This window comes from Eretmochelys imbricata, chromosome 5 (genome assembly GCF_965152235.1).
Source record: "Eretmochelys imbricata isolate rEreImb1 chromosome 5, rEreImb1.hap1, whole genome shotgun sequence".
In the NCBI taxonomy this organism is placed as follows: Eukaryota; Metazoa; Chordata; order Testudines; family Cheloniidae; genus Eretmochelys; species Eretmochelys imbricata.
In genome coordinates, this window is record NC_135576.1 from 39,878,078 (window position 1) to 39,900,630 (window position 22,553).

At 42.6% G+C, this 22,553-nt stretch overlaps 1 protein-coding gene across 4 annotated transcripts in view; it reads left to right on the plus strand.

Moving 5' to 3' along the window:
• IPO11 (importin 11) overlaps positions 1-22,553 on the plus strand; it is a 311,009-nt gene that overhangs the window by 201,659 nt on the left and 86,797 nt on the right. For all 4 annotated transcript variants that reach the window (XM_077816907.1, XM_077816909.1, XM_077816906.1 and 1 more), the window contains exons 26-28: positions 1,786-1,881; positions 16,019-16,132; positions 21,213-21,334. In XM_077816907.1, coding sequence (XP_077673033.1) covers positions 1,786-1,881; positions 16,019-16,132; positions 21,213-21,334 — 332 coding nt within the window. The remainder of the gene's footprint in view (positions 1-1,785; positions 1,882-16,018; positions 16,133-21,212; positions 21,335-22,553) is intronic.

Here is a 22,553-nt window from a genome sequence, read left to right on the forward strand (position 1 = left end):
CATTTATAAAAGAAAAGGGCTTGGCCATTCCTCACTGAAATTTTTCAGTAGTAACTGTGGATTCTTCAAGTTATTGTTCCTATGGGTGCTCTACCATTGGATATGTGCATGCCCATGTGCTCCTGATCAGAGACTTAAATTAGCAGTGTCTGCAGGTCCGCACCTGTTCATTGTATAACCGCGTGCTCCAGTGCAAGAGCATATAGGGAGACATGAACTCACCACCATTTCAGTTCCTTCTCAACTGGTTTTGGCTCCAGATCTGTTCCACCTTCCATTTTGCTGTGATGCTGGGAGTACCTTTTTCAGACCTGAAGAAGAGCTCTGTGTGGCTCAAAAGCTTGTCCCTCTCTCTCCAGCAGAAGCTGGTCCAGTAAAAGATAACACCTTACCCACCTTATCTCTCTGCTGCTCTCTGACCTTCTGCCCTCTCCAGCCCTGGCTTCAGAAAGTCAACCTGCATCCTTTTTAGTGCTCTTGCTTTCAGTCTTTTCCCAGGAACCATCTACAGCTCCCATCTAAGACCTTCCACAGTCTCCTCATCTCTGACAGCTCTCACTTGCCCTGGACTCCCAGGCAGCTCTCACTTGCCCTTTTCCTGACTGTCCGAGTCTGTGCTGTAAGGAAACCCTTACTCACTAAGGCCTTGTCTACACTACAGGGAAAATTTGATCTAAGCTACACAATTTGAATTACGTGAATAGTGTAACTCAAATCGACGTAGCTTAGATCTACTTATTGCAGGGCCCACACTATGTGATGTCAATGGGAGACGTCTACTCCCCCTACTCTACTCGATCCGGGCTAGAACAGGAGTCGACGGGAGAGCAACCTGCGGTCAATTTAGCGGGTCTTCACTAGACCTGCTAAATCAACCGCCGAGGCACCGATCGCCGCTTGTTGATCCCCCGGTAAGTGTAGACAAGCCCTTAGCCCTGGTCGACAGTAGGAGGGGAATCGATCTAAGTTATGCAACTTCAGCTACGTGAATAACGTAGCAGAAGTCGACGTACTTGGATCTATTCACCGCGGTCTCTTCACTACAGTGAGTCAACTGCTGCCACTCCCCTGTCGACTCTGCCTGCGCATCTCATAGCGGTGGAGTACAGGAGTAGACAGCAGAGCGCTTGGGAATTGATTTATCACGTCTAGACTAGACGCGATAAATCAACTCCTGCTGGATCGATCGCTGCCCGCCGATCCAGTGGGTAGTGTAGACATACCCTTTGACTCTTCCTTTCTCAGATTCTCCCTGATCCTATATAGCCCCAGGAGCTGCCCTTCCCTCTTAGTAGACCAAACTGGGAGCACCTGTTCTTGCACAGGGGAACTGTATCTGCTTTATTGACAGAGTTCATCCCATGTGGTGGGGCTTATACTAAATAAATTGTCACAGATTGCTTGCTAGCTAATATTTTACTTAGCTGTGGAACCTACTGTCCTGTGTCTCCCTCCCACCAAACACTTTTTTACTTTAGTCTTCAAAATTGATTGTATCCAAATGCAAATCAGTTAGAAACAGCAAAACGTCACCAATCAGCTGCTTACATATGTATTGGTTCAATTGTACTGTTCAGTTTAGCAGGATATTTATGAATGGAGTTGATAACATTTTAAGGTTTGTACATTTCTGAAGAGTATTGTAAATGTCTATTTTTTATAGTTTATGAAATAGCCCACATTCTATCACCCAGACTAATAGACATTAATATGCATAAGTCATGGAGCTTCCGTTGTAGTTTTTTGCTTGTTTTTTATGTTTTGTTTGTTTTTGTTTGTTTTTAGGTTGTGGAAAATGTCCTAAAAGTAAACCCAGCATTGGGGCCTCAAATGTTTCAACCCCTTTTGCCATCTGTGTTCAGGGGGATTATAGAGGGGGAGGTAAGAATGATTTTCTTAAAACTACTTTAGTTTTTCATGGCGAATGTATTTGCTTTCAACTTATTTTCCATACGGTTGTACCCAGATACCTATATTAAGTAAGTAATAGATTTAATTTTAAAAAGCAACGACTGGAAAATGAAATGTTGTGACTGGAATATTTCCTGTGATTTCACAGGCTTATTTCTTACCTTTCCAAATGAACATATACACTACTGTACTTTTTCACCTCTACCCTTATGAATTCAGTGTTACAAATTCAAATATTCTATTTGGGGTAGTTTTTAATTACATTTTATGAAGTGTGCGGTATATTAACATCATAGAAGAAATTCAAATCATCAAGTACATCCCCCTGGGAGTCAGGTATAATGAAGAATAGATGAAGTATCAAATTTAATTACAGATATTAAATTGATTTTACCCTTGATATTAGTAGTTCTACTCTCTCCTGTATATAAAATACAGGATTTATAGAAAATACAGATTTTAGGAAAGTTCTTAAGGCATTTGTTTCTCATTACTAGAGCCTTCTTATAATGTCTACTGATCCCTGCTGCTCTTGGCAAGTCTCATCAGAACCCCACCAGCTCATATTGTGGGCCTAAGCATTAGGCACCTAAGCCTTAAGATCAGTTCAAAGCTAATGTTTTTCACCACAACCCCCCAGCAGTCTGCACTTTCCCAGCTGTCCAGCCATTTAAAAAAAAAAAGCAAAATCTATTCTTGCATAAATACATTTAAATCTCAAAACTTTAAATCAGTGAAACATTATTTAAATTTGGCTCACTTCTGAGATCTCAGTGAGATCTATAAAACAAGCCTAAAATGTGTTAAATGCAGGCAGACTTTTGTGCTTGTGCAGAGCCTCAGGAAAGTCATTGGAGTTCTGTGTAGTTTACTCCTGAAGACATTCTGTGTCAACAAAATAAAAATTCCATGCATATTATTTTAAAACTGCAAAATTCTGCAAATTTTATTTGTCAAATAAATGTGGAGACTCCAGCATGGCATTGGGGAGCACAGGCGTCTGGCTGCACAGAAGTGGGAGATCACTGTGCAGCTTCCACCCAAGACATGGACTCAGCGATGAAGCTGTACCCAACCCTGACACAGCACAAGGACAGAGCCTGCCCCAGAAACACCCCAGGGCCCTGCCCCTCCATGGCAGGTGCACCAGGTATGGGCAGGCAGACTCAGCAAGGCAGGACCCAAGTGTGGAGGGGCTTAATGTCGGGGGATCCAGGTGTGGGTTGAAAGGGTTCTGTGTGGGGCAATCTGGGCATGGGAGGCTCAGTGGGGGATCCGGGTGCAGGGGGGATCTGGATGCACAGGGGCTTGTTGTTGGGTTCTGGGTGCAATGGTAATGGGACTCTGAAGGGGGGTCCAGGTGAAGGTGATTGGGGCTCAGAGGGGGAGAGGGATCTGGGTGTGGGAGGGATAGAGCTCAGCGGGGAGGTCTGGGTGTGGAGGGCTCAGCGAGGAGTCCAGATGCTGGGGGAGTGAGGTTCAGTGGGGTGGGGATCCAGGTGTGGTTGTTTGGGGCTCGATAGGGTGGGGATCCAGGTGTGGGTGACTCCTCAGGATGGTCCAGGTGCAGGGGGAGTGGTGCTTGTTGGGGGGTTCTGGGTGCAGGGAGGGTAAGGCTCAGTGGGAGGGTCTGGCTGCATGGAGGTTGGGTGGTTGGGAGGAGCAGCTCCCTTTACAGTGACCCCTCCCCCTGCAGCAGAGGAGCAATGAGTGTGGGAAGCGTGGGGAGGGGGAGTTTGCATTGCTTCCTACAGGTGGAGGAGAAATCTGGGGGTGGGTCTGACATGGCCCCAGATGCCGTGCAGTGGAAGAGGAAGTCCCATCCTCCCCTGGTATCCACCAGCTGGGTCTTCCACAGTCACACGCCCTACCCCACAGTGATTTTACCTTTCTGCCGGCTGCCCTGGGCACCTGAAATATACTGCTAGGGAGGGTCACATGACCACGCTTGTGGCTTCTCTTTGCTTCCCTGTCAGAAAGTTATTTTTCTGTGGGGAAGCAAAGAAATCTACAGGAGACATGAATTCTGCGCATGCACAGTGGTGCAGAATTCCCTCAGGAGTAGTAGTTGCAGGGATCCTTTTATAATCCATTGCAGGATTGGGACTTAAAGTTTTAGTAAATTTGTGATTGGTTAAAGCATTGAAGTTATGTGTGCCTAATTTCTGATCATACTATGTGGAAAAGTGTGTGTCAGTTTAACCCAGAACCAAAAATAAATGACTTCTTTGATTTTGCTCAGACCTTAAAAAAAAAAAAAATGTTTAGGCTGATACTAAGTAGGGAAAATTTCAGCCAAAATTAATTTGTTTCAGAATATGTGGCTAATGTTGAAAATAGATTAAAAAAATGATAGTTTATATGTACTCATAACATCACCCAAAACATGGTGTGTATTGTAAACTATTATACAATACTGTATTAATTGACAGGTTTCAGAGTAGCAGCCATGTTAGTCTGTATTCGCAAAAAGAAAAGGAGTACTTATGGCACCTTAGAGACTAACAAATTTGTTTGAGCATAAGCTTTCGTGCTACAGCTTATGCTTATGATAGCTCATGAAAGCTTATGCGCAAATAAATTTGTTAGTCTCTAAGGTGCCACAAGTATTCCTTTTCTTTTTGTATTAATTGAGTTTATACAGCACCTTATGAACAATAAGGTTCTACACACTAATTAGAAGTGTTTTGAGTTTTTTTGTTAGCAACTAATTAATTCAAATTCAAAAAAGATGCATAGGTAAGTAAATAAAGCAAATAAATGGCATAGATAAAATGTGGTAGTCTGGGAAGTTATAACATCTTTAGTATCACTTATTTGGGTAGAGTTCTAATATCGCCTTTGACTAAGGAGCAACCTTTTGTTTTTTATTTTAAAGTACCTCTCAGGTTTCAATTTTAGTGAACGTAAGAACATAATATCAGCCATACTGGGTCAGACCAAAGGTTCATCTAGCCCAGTATCCTGTCTCTGATGGTGACCAGTGCTAAATGCATCAGAGAGAATGAACACAACAGGGCAATTTTGAGTGATCTGTCCCTTATCATCCAGTCCCAGCTTCTGGAATCAGAGGTTTAGGGACACTTAGTGCATGGGGTTGTGTCCTTGACCATTTTGGCTAAAAGCTATTGATGGACCTATCCACCATGAACTTATCTAATACTTTTTAGTACCCAGTTATACTTTTGGCCTTCACAACGTCCCATGGCAACGAGTTCCACAGGTTGACTGTGGATCGTATGGAAAAAGTACTTCCTTTAGTTTGTGTAAACCTGCTGCGTATTAATTTCATTGGGTGGCCCTTTGTTCTTCTGTTATGTGAAGGAGTAAATAACACTTCCCTATTCATTTAATAAGGAAAGTCAGTCATTTAAAACCTACATTTACTGTACACACTTGATTCCATTTTGTTACTGTAAATATACCCATATAATTATATATTATAAGTAATTTAGATATTAGAATATTGAATTAAGAGAATGCGTTTAAAGAAAACATATACTAAATAAATTAATACCATGTCTTTATTTTAAATCTTTGTGCACTGAAATTTATCTTGTCAGTCAGTTTTTTCTTCCTTTTGTTTAAACTTTGGCAGACAGAACAACTATAGAGTTTCAGGGGGTTACTTCATCCCCTTCTGTTACATGACCTAAGGTTTTAATTTCATTTCTCTTTTTCTCTGTGGTTTTTAAGTATACCTGATAAATCCTATTGTTTTCTCACATTGAATAAAAAGACTTGAAATAACCAGTAGGTGATACCATGAACTGGTAAAATAACATATTTCAGCACTTTCTCTGTCATCTGTTATTTCACCAATTTGTGTATTTGCACGCTGCTATTCCTTAACTGTTACCATGAGGAAGTGTCACCACAGAGAATTACCGTGATGAGTTGCTGTTGCCAGACCAACAGCACTTTTATAAAGCCAACAAAAGGTCTGATAAATTGGGAAAGGAACCAAACTACTACTGACAATTTGTTGAGTCCCCTGTGCCAGGGACAAATGAATTAGATAAAAAAGGAAAAGGAGACAGTATCAAGCTGCTACTGATGTTCTGCATAGCTCAGTGACTTGAAGTATCACTGAATAAGGATGCTAACTGAGATAGGAGAGAAGTATGCTATTTTGCTTTTGTTTTGTGCTCAGAATTCCATGTTCTCCCTTTCAGTGGTGCTGTTGTATCAACATTGCGTAGATTGAGTGGGTTAAACACTGCTTTTCTGGCACTTTTCTTGAACTTTGAGAGGATATTCTGCATTTCTTAAAATGGGGGCAATGTCATTCCTAAATTCATAATAACGGTTAAGAGGCAAATTTTAATTCAGTCAATAGCCTGAATAAATGAGCTGTGCAGCCTAAGTAATTTGGAATTTCATGGGAATTGGGAAAGTGTCTGTTGTGTAGCCTTTGTGGGTTTTGGAATTCCTTGCTGTCCAACGTACTGCTCCAATGCGCTAGAGGAGTTCAGGGAATCACCACAAAGCACAACACAGCGTGCAAGAAGTACAGAATACTTGTATGGTGGCTTAGTATCCTTCCTATCTCGCGGCACAAAAATTCCACTAATTCAGAATATTCCTACAACCATCTTAATTCTGTACCTCGTAGCATATGTATTTTTCTCTTACAGTATCTCTGCACTTTGAGCTTGAGGGTGTGATTCCCAGGTTGAGGAGACACACTTGCGCTACCGCTCATCAAGCTAGTTCACTAAAAGCAGAAAGGAGCTGCAACAGCAGGACGGTTAGCCAGCCCAAATTCATACTCGTCTGAGACCCTAGGCATGTACTAGCAGTGGCTAACCCATCCCGTTGTTCGTGCTCCTATGGCTACACTCTATTTTTAGTGCTCTATCCTGATGAAAGCTAGCACAGGTATGTCTCCTTGAGCTGGGAATCACACTCCCAATTCAAAGTGTAAACATACCCTCAGTGACACCTGTGTAACTCTTGGACTTCAATACAGGTACAAAGGTGTGACTGATTGTAGCATGTTAAACAACTGTTGATGCACAAGAAAGAACAAAATACAGCTTACTCGTTGAACGATGTTGACTCCTGCTATGCTAATAGGAAGAAAAAAGCAGTAAAAACTTAATTTTGTTACAGTCAGCACATATAATTATGAATAGCAGATAGATTGAGTAAAATGGTGCTGGTTTTACAGTCAATTTTTAGAGTCAAACTATACTTTCAGAAGTCAGTATTGTCAACCTGTTAGCAAAGATACTTTCAAGTCTAAGTATTATTTATTCTTCTTTGAGATGTGATGTATGTATTCCGCTCTTGGGTGTTTGAGCATTGGAGACTGGAATTGTTTTGATCACCACTTCCCATTGGCCCACATTCTATCTGCCCTCATGCTTTCTATTCTAAGGACATAAAGAGGTGGGTCAACCAATCTTAGTTTCTTCTAATGCAATGAAAGCAGTGTCTTTACTCTAGCTAAGTCTATTTCCATAGTTTATTTACAGTAAATTTTGACTATAGTTAGTATTCTACTAGTTTTTAGTAGGTTAGGTTTCATTTGGGCAACTTTTCTCTATATATGTAGCTCTTTGCTACGTAGTCTTGGGTCTTGAGTCTTTATGGCTGAACAAAAATTCCCTGGCTTCAAATACTGTCACCCACGTGACACAGCCATCTCACCTAATGATGGAGTCAGGCTTGTCAGCCGTTGGGAACAGAGAGATACACTCTAATCCTGATACCACTTCCCTGATCTATCAATTTGCATATGTTCCATACTCCTTATCACAACTGGGGCTTGGGACATCAGAGCTAGTAGTCGGAGCCAAAGTCAGAATCTGGAGTCGAGCCAAGGGTCAGAACTGGGTTGGAGTCAAGACTCAAACCAAGGAGCAGGAAGGCAGGGACCAGGACAAGGCAGAGAAGCAGGGCTCAGAAGTCCGGCGCGAAGGCAGGGTTCAATGTAGCAGCCAGTCAGGAATTCACGCAGTTGCATGGACAACTTCCTTTGCCTTCTTCTGGCTTAAATAGCACAGATGGACCAAGCAGTGGGGTTGGGCATTGCTGTAATCAGGACTCCCATGAGTAGTGCCTCAGGTGGGGTTAGGCTTCCATTAGCCACTCAGTCCATCAGTTACTAACAAGATGGATGGTGGCCAGGATGCAAAGATTTCCTGGAGACCCACGGACCTAGTTTCAACTCCTGTAGAGCTTCATACTCCTGGTTATACCGGACTTCTCGGGGCCCTCAATTTTTGAGAAGCCTGTGTCATGAAAATATTCTAGACCATCGTCCCCTTCTGCAGTCAGGCCATATGCATCTTGTGCAGAACGGCAGCCTCATGTTTCTCCAGGTCAGCAGCAAATCCAAATTCTAAAGAAGAGCAGTTTCATCAGACTGATTTCCTCCAGCTGCACTTTTATCTTCTTTGCCTGCCAAAGCTGCTATCCCATCTTCTTCAACACCACCTGAGGATTCTCATACATTTCAGAAGTTTCTGTAGAGATTGGCTGAAACATAAGAGAGCCTGGTGGAAGTGGTGAGTGAAAAATCCCACAGACATCTAGACATATTACATACTGCACTTCTAGAAAGGCTGACAATGCCAGTTAGTGAGGACCTGCTGGAATTGGCTCAGCTTTTGTGGCAAACACCATCACAATTCCTGCTTCCTCAAAAGAGATCAATAGCAGGTATCAGGTACCATCATCAAGGTTTGAATTATTCTCTACTGACCCCATACCAGGCTCTCTTGTAGTTGTAGCAGGTCAGAAGCATACTAAACAGCTAAGCTCCAAGTCAACTGCAAAGGAAAAGGAGCCCAATCATTTAGACTTGCTGAGAAGGAAGAGCTTTGCCTCTGCCAGTCTTCAAATGAGAATCTCAAATTATCAGGCTCTCCTTTCTAAAGGCAATTATCTCTGCCGGAATAGTATTTCCAGGTTCCTTGACAAGATACCCAGGAGTCCAGATCAGAACTGCAATCTCTGATTAATGAACAACTATCTCCAAAACCCCATTACAAGCCGCAGTGGATGTATCAGATGCTGCTGTGTATTTCATGATGACTGCCAAAACAACGAGGCAAGTGTCTCGGTTACAGTCTTTGCGTATCCCACATGAAGTTGAGAGCACTACTGAGGATTTACCATTCTAGAGCTGAGAGCTACTTAGCTTTAAAACAGATGACATCCTACATATCTCCGTAAGATCCACTGAAAATTTAAGGTCATTTGGAAGAATACAGGCAGTTGGGGGCGGGGAATTCCTGCAGTCTCAGATGATGATGTGTCTATTACAAACCTTGTATCACAAATCTTTTGGCCTGCTAGTAAAAAACAGTGTTTCCATCAAAGGTGTCCATCTGGTTCAGTTACGTCTATCAACAGGCAGCAAGTTTGATGGTCATGTCGAGAACTCAAAACTGATTGTTATGCATCTTTTTCTCTTACTTACCCCTTTTGGAAACCATCTATTATATTTTTGAGAAATCTGGAATAATATTTCATCAGACAAATAGGGCAAAGATGAGGTTCCTCATCGATTCATGGGAAGAGGTTTTTATTTTTATTTATTCCTTAGCCCCTAGGGCATTAACAAAAGTGCCTGGTGGTCATTGCAGCATTTCTATGAAAGCAGACCATTGGAGTTTATCCTTACCTCAGTGATCAGCTGATACATGCGTCCTCCCCTCAGCAGGTCTTGGAAAATATTCATTGCATTCTTCAGCTCTTGGCCATTCTGGACGAAGTGTAAACAGGGAAAATTCTGTACTGATTCCATTTAAATAATAGAATTCATAGGTGCTCTTCTGGACCCCATGGCATCAGCTTACCCACCTCAGTCCAGATTCAAGAAGATCATGCACATGATAATTCAATTACAGAACACCCAACACAAAGCTATAAGATACAGTTCAGAGTCTTGCGTCACATGACATTGTGCGTGTTTGTTACTCCCCGTGGCAGACTTCGCCTTCGTTTGCAAGGATGGCTGAAATCAGTCTACATTCCATCAAGTTACCATATAGACATGCTAGTGCAGAACCCACAGTATGTCGTCTTTTTGCTTCAGTGGTGGAAAGATCCAATTCATGTATGCAAGGATCTTCTCTGTACACCTATTTCCAATGTTAACTCTGTTGCCAGATGAATCCAAACAAGGCTGAGGAGCTCACCTGGGGCATCATCAAACACAAGCACCATGGACAAAGGATGAATCCCTTCTATGTATAAATATTTTACAGCTCAGGACGATTCTTCTCCCCTGTCTAGTATTTTGTCTCTAACCCATGGCAAGTCTATACAGATAAATGACAAACACCACCACTGCTATTTTTATGTAAATAGGCAGGGAGGAGCAAGGTCATCTCCCCTATGCCAAGAAGTAATCCAGCTTTGTGAGTGGTGCATCAAACATGGAATTTTTATCGAAGTTATTCATCTCCCAGAACTGATGAACACTGTTGCAGATTGTCTGAGTAGGAACTTTTCTTCTGACGATGAGTGGTCCATAAATATCTGTTGTTCAGCAGATTTTTTCAGAAATGGGGTCACCCAGTTATAGATCTGTTTGCCATGGCATTGATAGTCAACAGCTTTTACTCGAGAGGCAGACAGAGTCCAGGGTCTCTTTCAGATACCTTTCTAATTCTGTGGTCAAGAGGACTCATGTATGCTTATCTGGAGATACTTTTGATACAGTGAATTCTGACAGGTTTCAGAGTAGCAGCCGTGTTGGTCTGTATTCGCAAAAAGAAAAGGAGTACTTGTGGCACTTGAGAGACTAACAAATTTATTTGAGCATAAGCTTTCGTGAGCTACAGCTCATTTCATAACTATTTCACATTTGGGGACAATGTATACCTTCAAATCAGCGGCACTGCTATGGGTACCCGCATGGCCCCACAGCATGCCAACATTTTTATGGCTGACTTAGAACAACGCTTCCTCAGCTCTCGTCCCCTAATGCCCTTTCTCTACTTGCTCTACATTGATGACATCTTCATTCTGGACCCATGGAAAAGAAGCCCTTGAGGAATTCCACCATGATTTCAACAATTTCCATCCCACCATCAACCTCAGCCTGGACCAGTCCACACAAGAGATCCACTTCCTGGACACTACGGTGCTAATAAGCGATGGTCACATAAACACTACCCTGTACCGGAAACCTACTGACCGCTATTCCTACCTACATGCCTCCAGCTTTCATCCAGACCACACCACACGATCCATTGTCTACAGCCAAGCTCTATGATACAACTGCATTTGCTCCAACCCCTCAGACAGAGACAAACACCTACAAGATCTCTATCAAGCGTTCTTACAACTACAATATCCACCTGCTGAAGTGAAGAAACAGATTGACAGAGCCAGAAGAGTACCCAGAAGTCACCTACTACAGGACAGGCCCAACAAAGAAAATAACAACGCCACTAGCCGTCACCTTCAGCCCCCCAACTAAAACCTCTCCAGGGCATCATCAAGGATCTACAACCTATCCTGAAGGATGACCCATCACTCTCACAGATCTTGGGAGACAGGCCAGTCCTTGCTTACAGACAGCCCCCCAACCTGAAGCAAATACTCACCAGCAACCACACAACAGAACCACTAACCCAGGAACCTATCCTTGCAACAAAGCCTGTTGCCAACTGTGCCCACATATCTATTCAGGGGACACCATCATAGGGCCTAATCACATCAGCCACACTATCAGAGGCTTGTTCACCTGCACATCTACCAATGTGATATATGCCATCATGTGCCAGCAATGCCCCTCTGCCATGTACATTGGTCAAACTGGACAGTCTCTACGTAAAAGAATAAATGGACACAAATCAGATGTCAAGAATTATAACATTCATAAACCAGTTGGAGAACACTTCAATCTCTTTGGTCACTCGATTACAGACCTAAAAGTGGCAATACTTCAACAAAAAAACTTCAAAAACAGACTCCAATGAGAGACTGCTGAATTGGAATTAATTTGCAAACTGGATACAATTAACTTTTTAAAGTGAATGAATCCGATGAAGTGAGCTGTAGCTTATGCTCAGATAAATTTGTTAGTCTCTAAGGTGCCACAAGTACTCCTTTTCTTTTTAGTGAATTCCAGGGAAACTCAAGCAGGATACTGCAGTGATGATTCTCATTGCACCAGCTTGTCCGAGGTTTTCCAGACCTGTTAAGAATGTCAAGTCAGACTCCAATATTGCTACCTTTAATTCTGTATTTGATCTCTCCAGATGAGGGGGGAACTCTTTATCAAGATGTACCATCTCTGCACCTTACAGCTCAGATCCTTGCTGCTTAAATGACTTGGAGAGGTCCTGCTCCCAGGTTGTCTAAAGTAGTCTAATTAATCGCAGAAAAGACTGTAAAATCTACCCATAATGCCAAATGGAAATGGTTCACCATTTGGGCACAGTGACATCATGTTTTACCTTTCCTAACAGGCATCCTATATATCAGGGGTGGGCAAACGTTTTGGGCCGAGGGAGAAATTGTGTGCAGGGCTGGGGCAGGGGGTTGGGGTGTGGGAGGGGGTGCAGTGTGCAGAAATGGGCTCAGGGCAAGGGATTGCAGGAGGGGTGCGGGGTGTATGAGGGGGCTTAGGGCAGGGGTGCAGGAGGTGTGCGGACTGCGGGAGGGAGCTCAGGGCTGGGGTTTGGGGTGCAGGAGGGGTTCAGGGTGCGATGGGGCTTAGAGAAGGGAGTTGGGGTGCAGGAGGGGTGCAAAGTGCAGGCAGGGGGCTGGGGTGTGCAGGGTGCAACAGGGGGCTCAGAGTTGGGGTGCACGGGGGTGCAGGTTGCAGCAGGGGGCTCAGGGCAGGGAGTTGGGGTGCAGGAGGGGTGTGAGGTGCAGGCAAGGGACTTAGGGCAGGGAGTTGGGCAGGGTGCAGAAGGGGTTCTGGCTCCGGCCCTGCGCCACTTACCTAAAGCAGCTCCGAGGTGGCAGTGGTGCGCACCGGGGCCAGGGCAAGCTCCATGCCTGTCTGCCCTGGCCCCACGCTGCGCCGCTCCAGGAAGTGGCCAGAACCACGTCCCTTTGTGGCCCCTGGGGGAGGCAGGGGGCACAGGGCGCCGCACCCTGCCCTTGCCATGCCTCCAGGTACCTCCCCCGAAGCTCCCATTGGCCGCGGTTCCCCGTTCCTGGCCAATGGGAGCTGCGGGAGGTGGTGCCTGGAGGCAAGAGCAACGCATGGAGCTGTCTCCCCCGCCCCGCCCCCGGGCTGCAGGGACATGGTGCCAGCTGCTTCTGAGAGTGGTGCGGGGCCTGCAGCTGGGGGGCAATCCCACAGACGGGATCCAAAGCTCTAAGGGGCCAGATCAGTTTGCCCACCCCTGCTATATATATTGGACTGCTTGCTTTCATTAAAAAATGTGGTTTCCCTAATAGCTCAATAAAAGTACCTCTAGCATCTGCAGTTGCTTACCATCCACAAATTCAAAATTACAAAATATTTTCATATCCCACCATTTCTAGATTTTGGAAGGGTTTAGTTGCAGCTATTCCTTTCTGGTTAGAGAATCACTTCCCTTGTGTGATTTGAATATTGTATTAGCTGGTCTATATTAGCTCCATTCAAACCATTAGCCATGTATTCTTTTCAACATCTATCTGTGCAAACATAGTTTTTGGGTACCCTTATGTCTGCACACAGAGTGGAAGACTTTTCATAAAGATCAGGTCTCACTTAGGCCATGTCAGCAAAAATTTTGTTGCTCGAGGGTGTATTGGTACAGCTTTGTCGCTGTGAGCTTGTAAGGGTAGACATGGCCCTAGGCCTTATTCTAGTTTCATTCTTAATTTTTTCTAATTTTAATATTAATCAAACTATTCATTTGCCTGTATTTTTTCCAAACCCCCATATGAATGATGGAGAAAGAAAACTACACATACTAGACATGGTTAGGGTGTTATCTTTTATTTAGAACCCCAGTTCATTTAGAGACATCTCAATGATTTGTAACCTATGCCAAAGAAGTAAAAGGGAAGGTAATTTCTTCCCAAAGATTATCGAACTGGATTTTGGGTGGTTTCAATCTCTGTTAAATGGCTAAACAGGATGCTTCTGTTCATATAAAATCTCTGCTAGAGGTCAGGCTACTTCAGTGGCTTTCTTTAGAAACGTTCCTATTGCCAGAATTTGTAGAGCTGCCACATAGAGTTCCATCCATACATTTACTAAACAGTATGCAATAGCACTATGAATAGGGAAGGTTTCCAGAGCTGGCACGTCTTTTGGCATGTCAGTTTTTCAGCCTTTAGTTACTTAAGATTCAGATTTCCGACATCCTTGCATGGGAGTCTACGTATATTCTAAGGCCAGAAGGGACCATAATGATAATCTAAAGTGACCTGCATGTTGCAGGCTACAGAACCTCATCCACACATATAATATGCCCGTAACCTCTGGCTGAGTTACTGGAGCCCTCAAATCTTGATTTAAATACTTCAAAGTTATAGAAAATCCACCATTTACTCTAGTACAAACCAGCAAGTGAATCATGCCCCATGCTGTAGAGGAGGTAAAAAAACCCCAGGGTCTCTGCCAGTCTGAGCTGAGGAAAAATTCCTGCCTGATCCCAAATATGGCGATCAGTTAGATCCTGAGCATGTGGGCAAGACCCACCAGCCAGACAACAATTCTCTGTAGTAACTGAGCCCTCCCCATCTAATGTCCCATCTCCAACTGTTGGAGATATTTGCTAATAGTTTCAGATGGGCCCTATGCCATTATAGGCATGCTCCATAAACTTATCAAGCTCACTCTTAAAACAAATTAGGTTTTTTGCCTCCACTGCTCCCCTTGGAAGGCTGTTCTGGAACTTCACTCCTCTTATTAGAAACCTTTGTCTAATTTCAAGCCTAAACTTACTGATGGCCAGTTTAGACAACAGCCGTATAGGCAATCACTTGAAGATGTGTTGTCTATATATATTCCACTATCTTCCCTCCTTTCCTACAACACTGAAATCTGTAACAATTGAGAGACAGTTGGCCCTACCTGTTTTGCTTTCCCCTTGTGAGGGTATACAAGTGTAGCTAGGGCGCAAGCTGGAGAAAACAATTCAACTCACTGGTGCTGGGGCCATGCAAACACCCAAGAGTGGAAAACATATAAACACATGTCAAGAACATCCATTACTGTAAGCTAAATAACCTCTTTTTATGTATTTATTTAGAGACAGTAATATGCTTGTTGGTTTACAAAACACAAAAATAAAGACAGTCTCTGCCCAGAAGAAAATATAATCTAAAAGATGCACAAGACAAAATATACAGAAAAAAACTGGATGTGGATATTAAAGATGTTTTCTCTCTCATAATTATAATAAATTCACTTGCCCATATCTAAAAAATCTCAGATATCATTGTGGGGTATCTGCTTTTTCATTTTTCAAGTACAAAATATTGTAAAATATTTGTTTATAACTTGCTAGATGCAAGAGTCAATACCAGAAATACCATTGATATCTCCTGAATTGAACAATATTAACTGATACAAATATCTTACAACAATCCTGTGAGCTTCTGAATACTAAGGCCATTATTGTAACTAGCTAAGGCACATCTTAAAAATATAAACTGAATTTTGGGAGACTAGCAAATTAGCCACTGTATAGACTTGCCAAAAGCTATCAAAGAGAACTGTAACAATATTTTAAGAGATATTAAACAGTTCTAGATATAATTAATAAATACTCATTTTACAAAAATACATTCCAAATTTGCATTTGCTAACAGAATGCCATGTTACCAGTACAATACATGCTTCATAGTGTAAGATGCAATTAGTCTAAACTGTACAGTACCTTGAAAGTTAGCATCTGACAGCATTTACTACTCAGTGGTACAGAATCTAACATTACAATAGTTTGTCCAGATTGGTAGAATAGGAGCTACCTTTGTGGTAATGGTAGGTCAATACTGTATCTCTGGTGGCTTCTGTAGTACACATCAATAATTCCTGATTTGGTAAAGGAAGGTAAAGCATCAAGAAAGGGAATGCATGCAAGCATTCTCCCTATATTCCCTATACTGTTTTGGTATTTCTGTAGCGTAGTATGTATTTTTTCTACATTAAAATAAAAATCTTCTGTTTTCTTTACTTTTGTTTCAGAGATATCCAGTGGTGATGTCTACTTACTTGGGAGTCATAGGTAGAGTTCTGCTACAAAATGCAAGTTTTTTTTCACTGCTTCTGAGCCAGATGGCATGTGAGTGTGGTCAAGAGGTAAGAGGATTTGTCTTGGCATTTCAAATGAACTGTTTATGAAAGGTTTGATCCTATGCACACCAAGTGCTATTATTCTCAAGAGTAAAGTTACTCTCACACTTTATTGGTTGACGTACCCCAAATGTGCAAGTGGAAATAAAAGGTCATTCTGTTTTCCCCTTCTATCTTCTCCCACTCTCCAAGAAAGTTTGTTTTAAAACATTTTGAAATGTCTGTGAAATACTTTCCTGTTGTGAATTCCAAGGACTGCCCACAACCCTGTGTAGACCACTAGACAAGGCAACCATCAGGCCTGGGCATTTCTGAGAACTCATCCCTTTTAAGAGAAGTCAGACTGATGTCTAATTTGCAGGGAAGGGTGTGAGGAGTTCCCCGTGGTGAAACCTGGAACTGGGGTACTGCTGGGCCCTTTGGTTTACCAACCTGGACTCCCTCTCACATTGTGATATTGTGACAAGCTGCAAACTTTTCCAGGTACTGCACTTATATAGACATTCACAGACAGGGAGTTACATGAATGCTGCTCATGGGCCAACAACAGAGAGGTTCTTGCCAATTCCCCACAGCTCCCCAGCCTAGGACCTCATAGCTGTACCGCCCTGCCCCGATCAGAATCCTGACCAGTGTAAGTTTATAACCCAGTCTGCCCCTCCCTTAATGTGGAGAAGACATGTACCAGCTTTTGTTCCTGAGCTGAGGTTTCCAAAGCACTTCAAGCAAAACACACTGTTTTAGGTAAAATATAAAACAGTTTTATTAACTACAGAAAAATAGATTTTAAGTGGTTATAAGTGGTAGGCATAAAAGGACAGAGATGGTCACCAAATAAAATAAAAATAAGCGCCCAATGTATATTCTGTAAACTAAACAGGATTTGAATCAAGCAGTATTCTCACCACATTGGATGTTCCAGTCCTTAATGTACAGACTTTCCTCCTGAAGTCTGGACCAGTCTCCTCAGATGATCTTTGTCTTCTTGGCGTCCTGGTTGTCTCCAGTGTAGGTGATAGAGGAGAAAGGCCCTTGCCTGCTGCAATTGTCCTTTATTTTATACCCTTGTGCCTGGCATTCTAGCAGATACTAGCCCAGGCATGTCCTGGTGGGCTTTGCTGAGGGCTTGTCCACACTGGCTTGTGTAGTTGCGGCACAGTGCCTGTGCTCTAAAAAAAACCCACCTCCACAAGGGGTGTAGCTCCTAGCGCTGGTGCACTGTCTGTTCTGGTATGTTATAGCACTGAAACGTCCAGTGCTCAGGGGGGTGTTTTCTCACACCCCTGACCAAGAAAGTTGCAGCGCTGTAAAGTGCCAGTGTAGACAAGCCCTAAGTCACTGGGAATGATCAGTTCCCATTGTGTGGTGCTTGCATAGTTGAGTCACACAGTTGATTAATGAGTGGTCAGCACCCACCTGGGCAGGATTCTTTGTGTGTCACTAGCAAAGTGACAGCACATTTCAGTAACAACCATAGCACACTAATGATACGCACGTTTGGATAGAACAACGGGTTTCAGCAGATCATGACTTTCATATGGTACCTTACATGGCATGTTTTATATGAAATATCACAACTATATATGAATAATGAATATGGGGGTTACAGAGTGTCATTCTGAGGTACAGTGTGTCACAACGGGTTATTTCCCCAACTCTTGAACACTGAAAGATTAAGAGCAGCAGCCACCCTTCCCATCAATTTAACTCTTTGGAGGAAAATCTAACCCATGCTGCCAGGATGAACTGCCGCAGATGCCACTAGCTTCAAATGTACTGGCATACATCAGCAATAACCAGGACTGTGTCTGGGATAAGAGATCCCATTCTTCCTGTATCTTTTACACTTGCAAACTAGCTGCTGGGAAACTATGACATAGCTCCTGGTCGTCTTAGCCATTCTGTGACCTATCAAACAATTAGTGTCAGTCTGTTTAATGCATTGCTTTTAGTTTGCCTTTCTGGTCAGACTCAGTAATGTTACAAAAGGTAGATGTCTCTTTGCCAGTTAAGCTAGACTCTTATTAGACAGAAAGCAAGCAGAGAAAAGAAGAAATAGGAGATATAAAGTGGAGAAAGAAAAATTACATATTAGGGAGGGGGGGGTCAAAGCATGTTGGCAATGCTGTATGTTTTTCAAAATTGATCCATTCCTGATTGGTGGTTATGTTCTCTGATTGCATCCTCTCTCTCCATTCACGAAACCTAAAGCCCAGTTTTGTGATATTAGAAACTGGGTTTACAGGAGGTGGTGTCAAACACGATGGTGAATCTCACTCCCTTAAACTATTCAATCTACAAATTTAGATGTTCTGTCCACTGGCTGTCAGGTCAGATAAGTGCAGAGAAAAGGACAGTCTTTCAGATTTAGTAGTCAGTTACCCTTTATCATTGTACCTGGCCTCCCCCAAACTCATGATGCCAATTCACCCAGCAGGCGTAGCCTAAAAAACTGAGGAAAAGGCAATCTCAATCAGTATTACTCCCAACTCTTACTCTGTAGCGTGCTACCAAAAGCCCACACAACAATAAGAAAGGTTAGGGCTGCCACATCACCAATATATGCACCACTGAAATCCTCTGTAGTAGGGTCCTTGGTGGTAGGGTTGCAAACTTGGTAATATTTAAAAAACAGACACTCCAGCAGGAGTGCCAGAACCTCCCCTGCCCCACTTATTCCCCCCAAACCCTACCCTGCCCGCCTGTTCCCCCAAAGCCCTGCCTATGCCATGCCTATTTCATAGAATCATAGACTATCAGGGTTGGAAGGGACCTCAGGAGGTCATCTAGTCCAATTCCCTGCTCAAAGCAGGACCTATCCCCAATTTTTGCCCCATACCCCTAAATGGCCCCCTCAGGGATTGAACTCACAACCCTGGGTTTAACAGGTCAATGCTCAAACCACTGAGCTATCCCTTTCCCCAAAGCCCTGCCTCTTCCTCAGGTCCCACCCTGCTTCTTCCCCGCAAAGCCCTGCCCCCATCCACTCCTCTCACCCCCTCCCCCTGTCGCTCGCTGCTTTCCCCCTCCAACTCCCCCTGCTTTGAATCATAGAATATCGGGGTTGGAAGGGACCTCAGGAGGCCATCTAGTCCAACCCCCTGCTCAAAGCAGGACCAATCCCCAATTAAATCATCCCAGCCAGGGCTTTGTCAAGCCTGACCTTAAAAACTTCTAAGGAAGGAGATTCTACCACCTCCCTAGGTAACGCATTCCAGTGTTTCACCACCCTCCTAGTGAAAAAGTTTTTCCTAATATCCAACCTAAACCTCCCCCACTGCAACTTGAGACCATTACTCCTTGTCCTGTCCTTGATCAGGAGGGACTTGCCTGCGTAGCCAAGGCTGGGAGCTGCAACCACCCAACGCAGGCAGGAGGTGGCCCTGGCTGAGTGGGGGTTGGCGTGGGTGATGACTCGGCGCCTCCCCATCTCCCCTGCCTGCAATAGCCAGACCACTGACATACAATTCACTTCAGACTGTACATCCTCCCCAGGGTGCTCTTTGAGATTTGGACTTATTTTCTTCCTCTGTCTCAGTTCATAGCCATTGGATTACAAGGCCAAATATCTCCCCTTCCCACACACACCCCCACCCACACCTTGACCTTCATCCACTGAAGTCATCATGTCCCTTCACTCTTCACTTGGGCTTTTCTTGCTTATATTGCACTCAGATTCGCATCTGGGCTTCTCCATCAATTGATTCATTCTCTTTGTCTATCTCTCACCTCCCTTTTTTTCCCTTCTGGCCTGCCAGCTTGTGCTAGTTCTCTCTCGGTCTACTGATCCTGCTTCTGTTGAAGTTAATGGGAGTTTTTTTTCATTGACTTCAATAGGAATAGGAATCTGCCTTTTAGTGTCAGCAGTTACTCTGATTCTTGAAGATAAACGTGTATGCTAGCTCTGAGGTTGAATCACATGATCACCTCAGATTGTGAAGGAAATGTGTTTATAACAAAACAAAAAGAAAATATATGCGCGCGCACACACACCATCCAGGTCACTCATTTGAAAGGCAATCACCTACCTGGGTGGAATTAACATTCCAAGGAACTGTAAGAAAGCAACATGAAAGTAGAGGATGCACTTTCCTTCTTTAAATATACTGCCCAACAGTTGTGTTCAACATAACTATTTACTCTACAACTGAAAATACATACTCTTTTCTAGTTTTTTAAGAATTTAATCATTCTTGATTTGCTTACAGTGTACTATAGTATAAATTTACCATGAAACCATTGCTCAGAGGGTGAAAATATAGTGCACTTACCGAATGTATTACCTAGCATCCAAAATGCTGTTTCTGTGCAGTGAGTTAATTATTAATTGAAAAGCATGAATTCACACAGATTAATCTGAAACTTCATAATATAGATTCTGAGTAGGAGTGGGGAGGTGATTTTACTTCTGTATATGGTGTTGCTGAGACCAGTACTAGAACACTGTCTGATTCTGGTGTCCACATTTTAAAAGGGATATTGAAAAAAGAGAGTTCAGAAAAGAGCCACAGAAATAATACTAAGGCCCAAGAGTATGCCTTACAGTGAGTGACTTAGAGTTCAATCTTTAGTTTGAATTAAATGGGAGAAAATACTGGATACTAAAGGGTCATTTAATTTAGATGAGAAAGGTATAACAAGAACTGAACCAATGGCTGGAAATTGAAGTCAAGACCAATTCAAATTAGAATTAAGGCAAAGATTTTTCACAGTAAGGTAATTAATCACTAGAACAAAATACCAAAGGAAGTGGTGGTTTTTCTATATCTTGAAGTCTTGGAATCAAGACTGGATGCCTTTCTGGAAAATGTGCTTGGTCAACCTCAAGTTATTAGGCTCAAAACAGGGGTAAGTGAGAGAAATTAAATGGCCTGCTTTATACAGGAAGTCAGATTAGATGATCTAAATTAAGAGCAAAATTAAAATAATTGAATTTCTAATATACTGAAATATACACATTCAGATTATGTGAAACAAGTCTCACTTTTACATATATTCACATACAGGGAAATACTTTCCTACATCAAGAGTTTAACACTGCATTTGTAGACTATATGTAATATTTTGGCGGGGATTGTTTTTGCAGTTGGACCAGCTTCTTGGTAACATGATTGAAATGTGGGTTGACCGCATGGATAATATTACCCAGCCAGAAAGAAGAAAGCTTTCAGCTTTGGCATTACTTTCACTTCTGCCATCAGACAATAGGTAAGCAAAATTTAATAGATATCACTCTGTTTATCACTAATATTAAAACAAATTAAAAAGAACTTGCCTGGTGATTTTTAAACATTTTAAGAAGAATATATTGATAAATAATTTTGCTGTATCTGTTGTTAGTGACCAAAGAAATGAAAAAATTTAATTTAAAATAGTATGAAATAATTCTTCTCTTTTTTAGTTCTGCATAGCTACTATAATTTGTCTGCTTCTCTCCTGGACAGCAGTACTTGAACATATTGAATATATGAAGTAGATAATTGTGCTTCAGGTTCCCCCCAGTTTAAAACTAAAGAGTTGCTGCTTCTCTCTTCCACATTTAAGTAGTTGGATCAATCTGCTCGTTAGGGTTTTGATGTTCCCTTGTGAGGACAGTTTTTGTTTGGTCTTATTTCATATCAGAGCAGATCTGTCTGCTATAGGATCTTTTTCAACATGACAATGGGGGGGGGGGAAGCTGCATGTGTAGATGTATGTGAACCCAACAAGGTGCAGCTTATTTTATTTTGCTCCTTTTACTCTTGGGACCTATCATGGAGAAATAAGGCATTCTAAATAAGCTTTGTCTGTGCATATGGAGGCATTGCCGCCACCACCACATGATCTTCCATGGACTCTGAGCCTAGGACTCAGTTTGAGAACATGGGTCCAAATCTGATTCAGCTATTCCTGTATATAGAGAATAACAACTGTGCCCCTCCATCCAAGGTTTGTAGTTATTACCACCCTAATTCTTTTTTGAACTCAGTTATACTTTTGGCCTTCACAACATCCTCTGGCAATGAGTTCCTCTGGTTGACTGTATGTTGTGTAAAGAAGTACTTCCTTAGGTTTCTTTTAAACCTGCTGCCTATTAATTTCATTGGGTGACCACCTGGTTCTTGTGTTATGTGAAGGGGTAAATAACACTTTCACTTTCTCCACACCATTCATGATTTTATAGACTGCGATCATATTCTCACTCGGTTGTCTATTTTCTAAAATGAACAGTCCCAGTCTATTTAATCTCTTATCATGTGGAAGCTGTTCCATACCCCTAATCATTTTTGTTGCCCTTCTCTGTATTTTTTCCATTTTTTATATATCTTTTTTTTGAGATGGGGAGACCAGAACTACATGTAGTATTCAAGGTGTGGGCATTCCATGGATTTATATAGTGACATTATAATATTTACTATCTTCTTATTACATCTTTCCTAATGGTTCC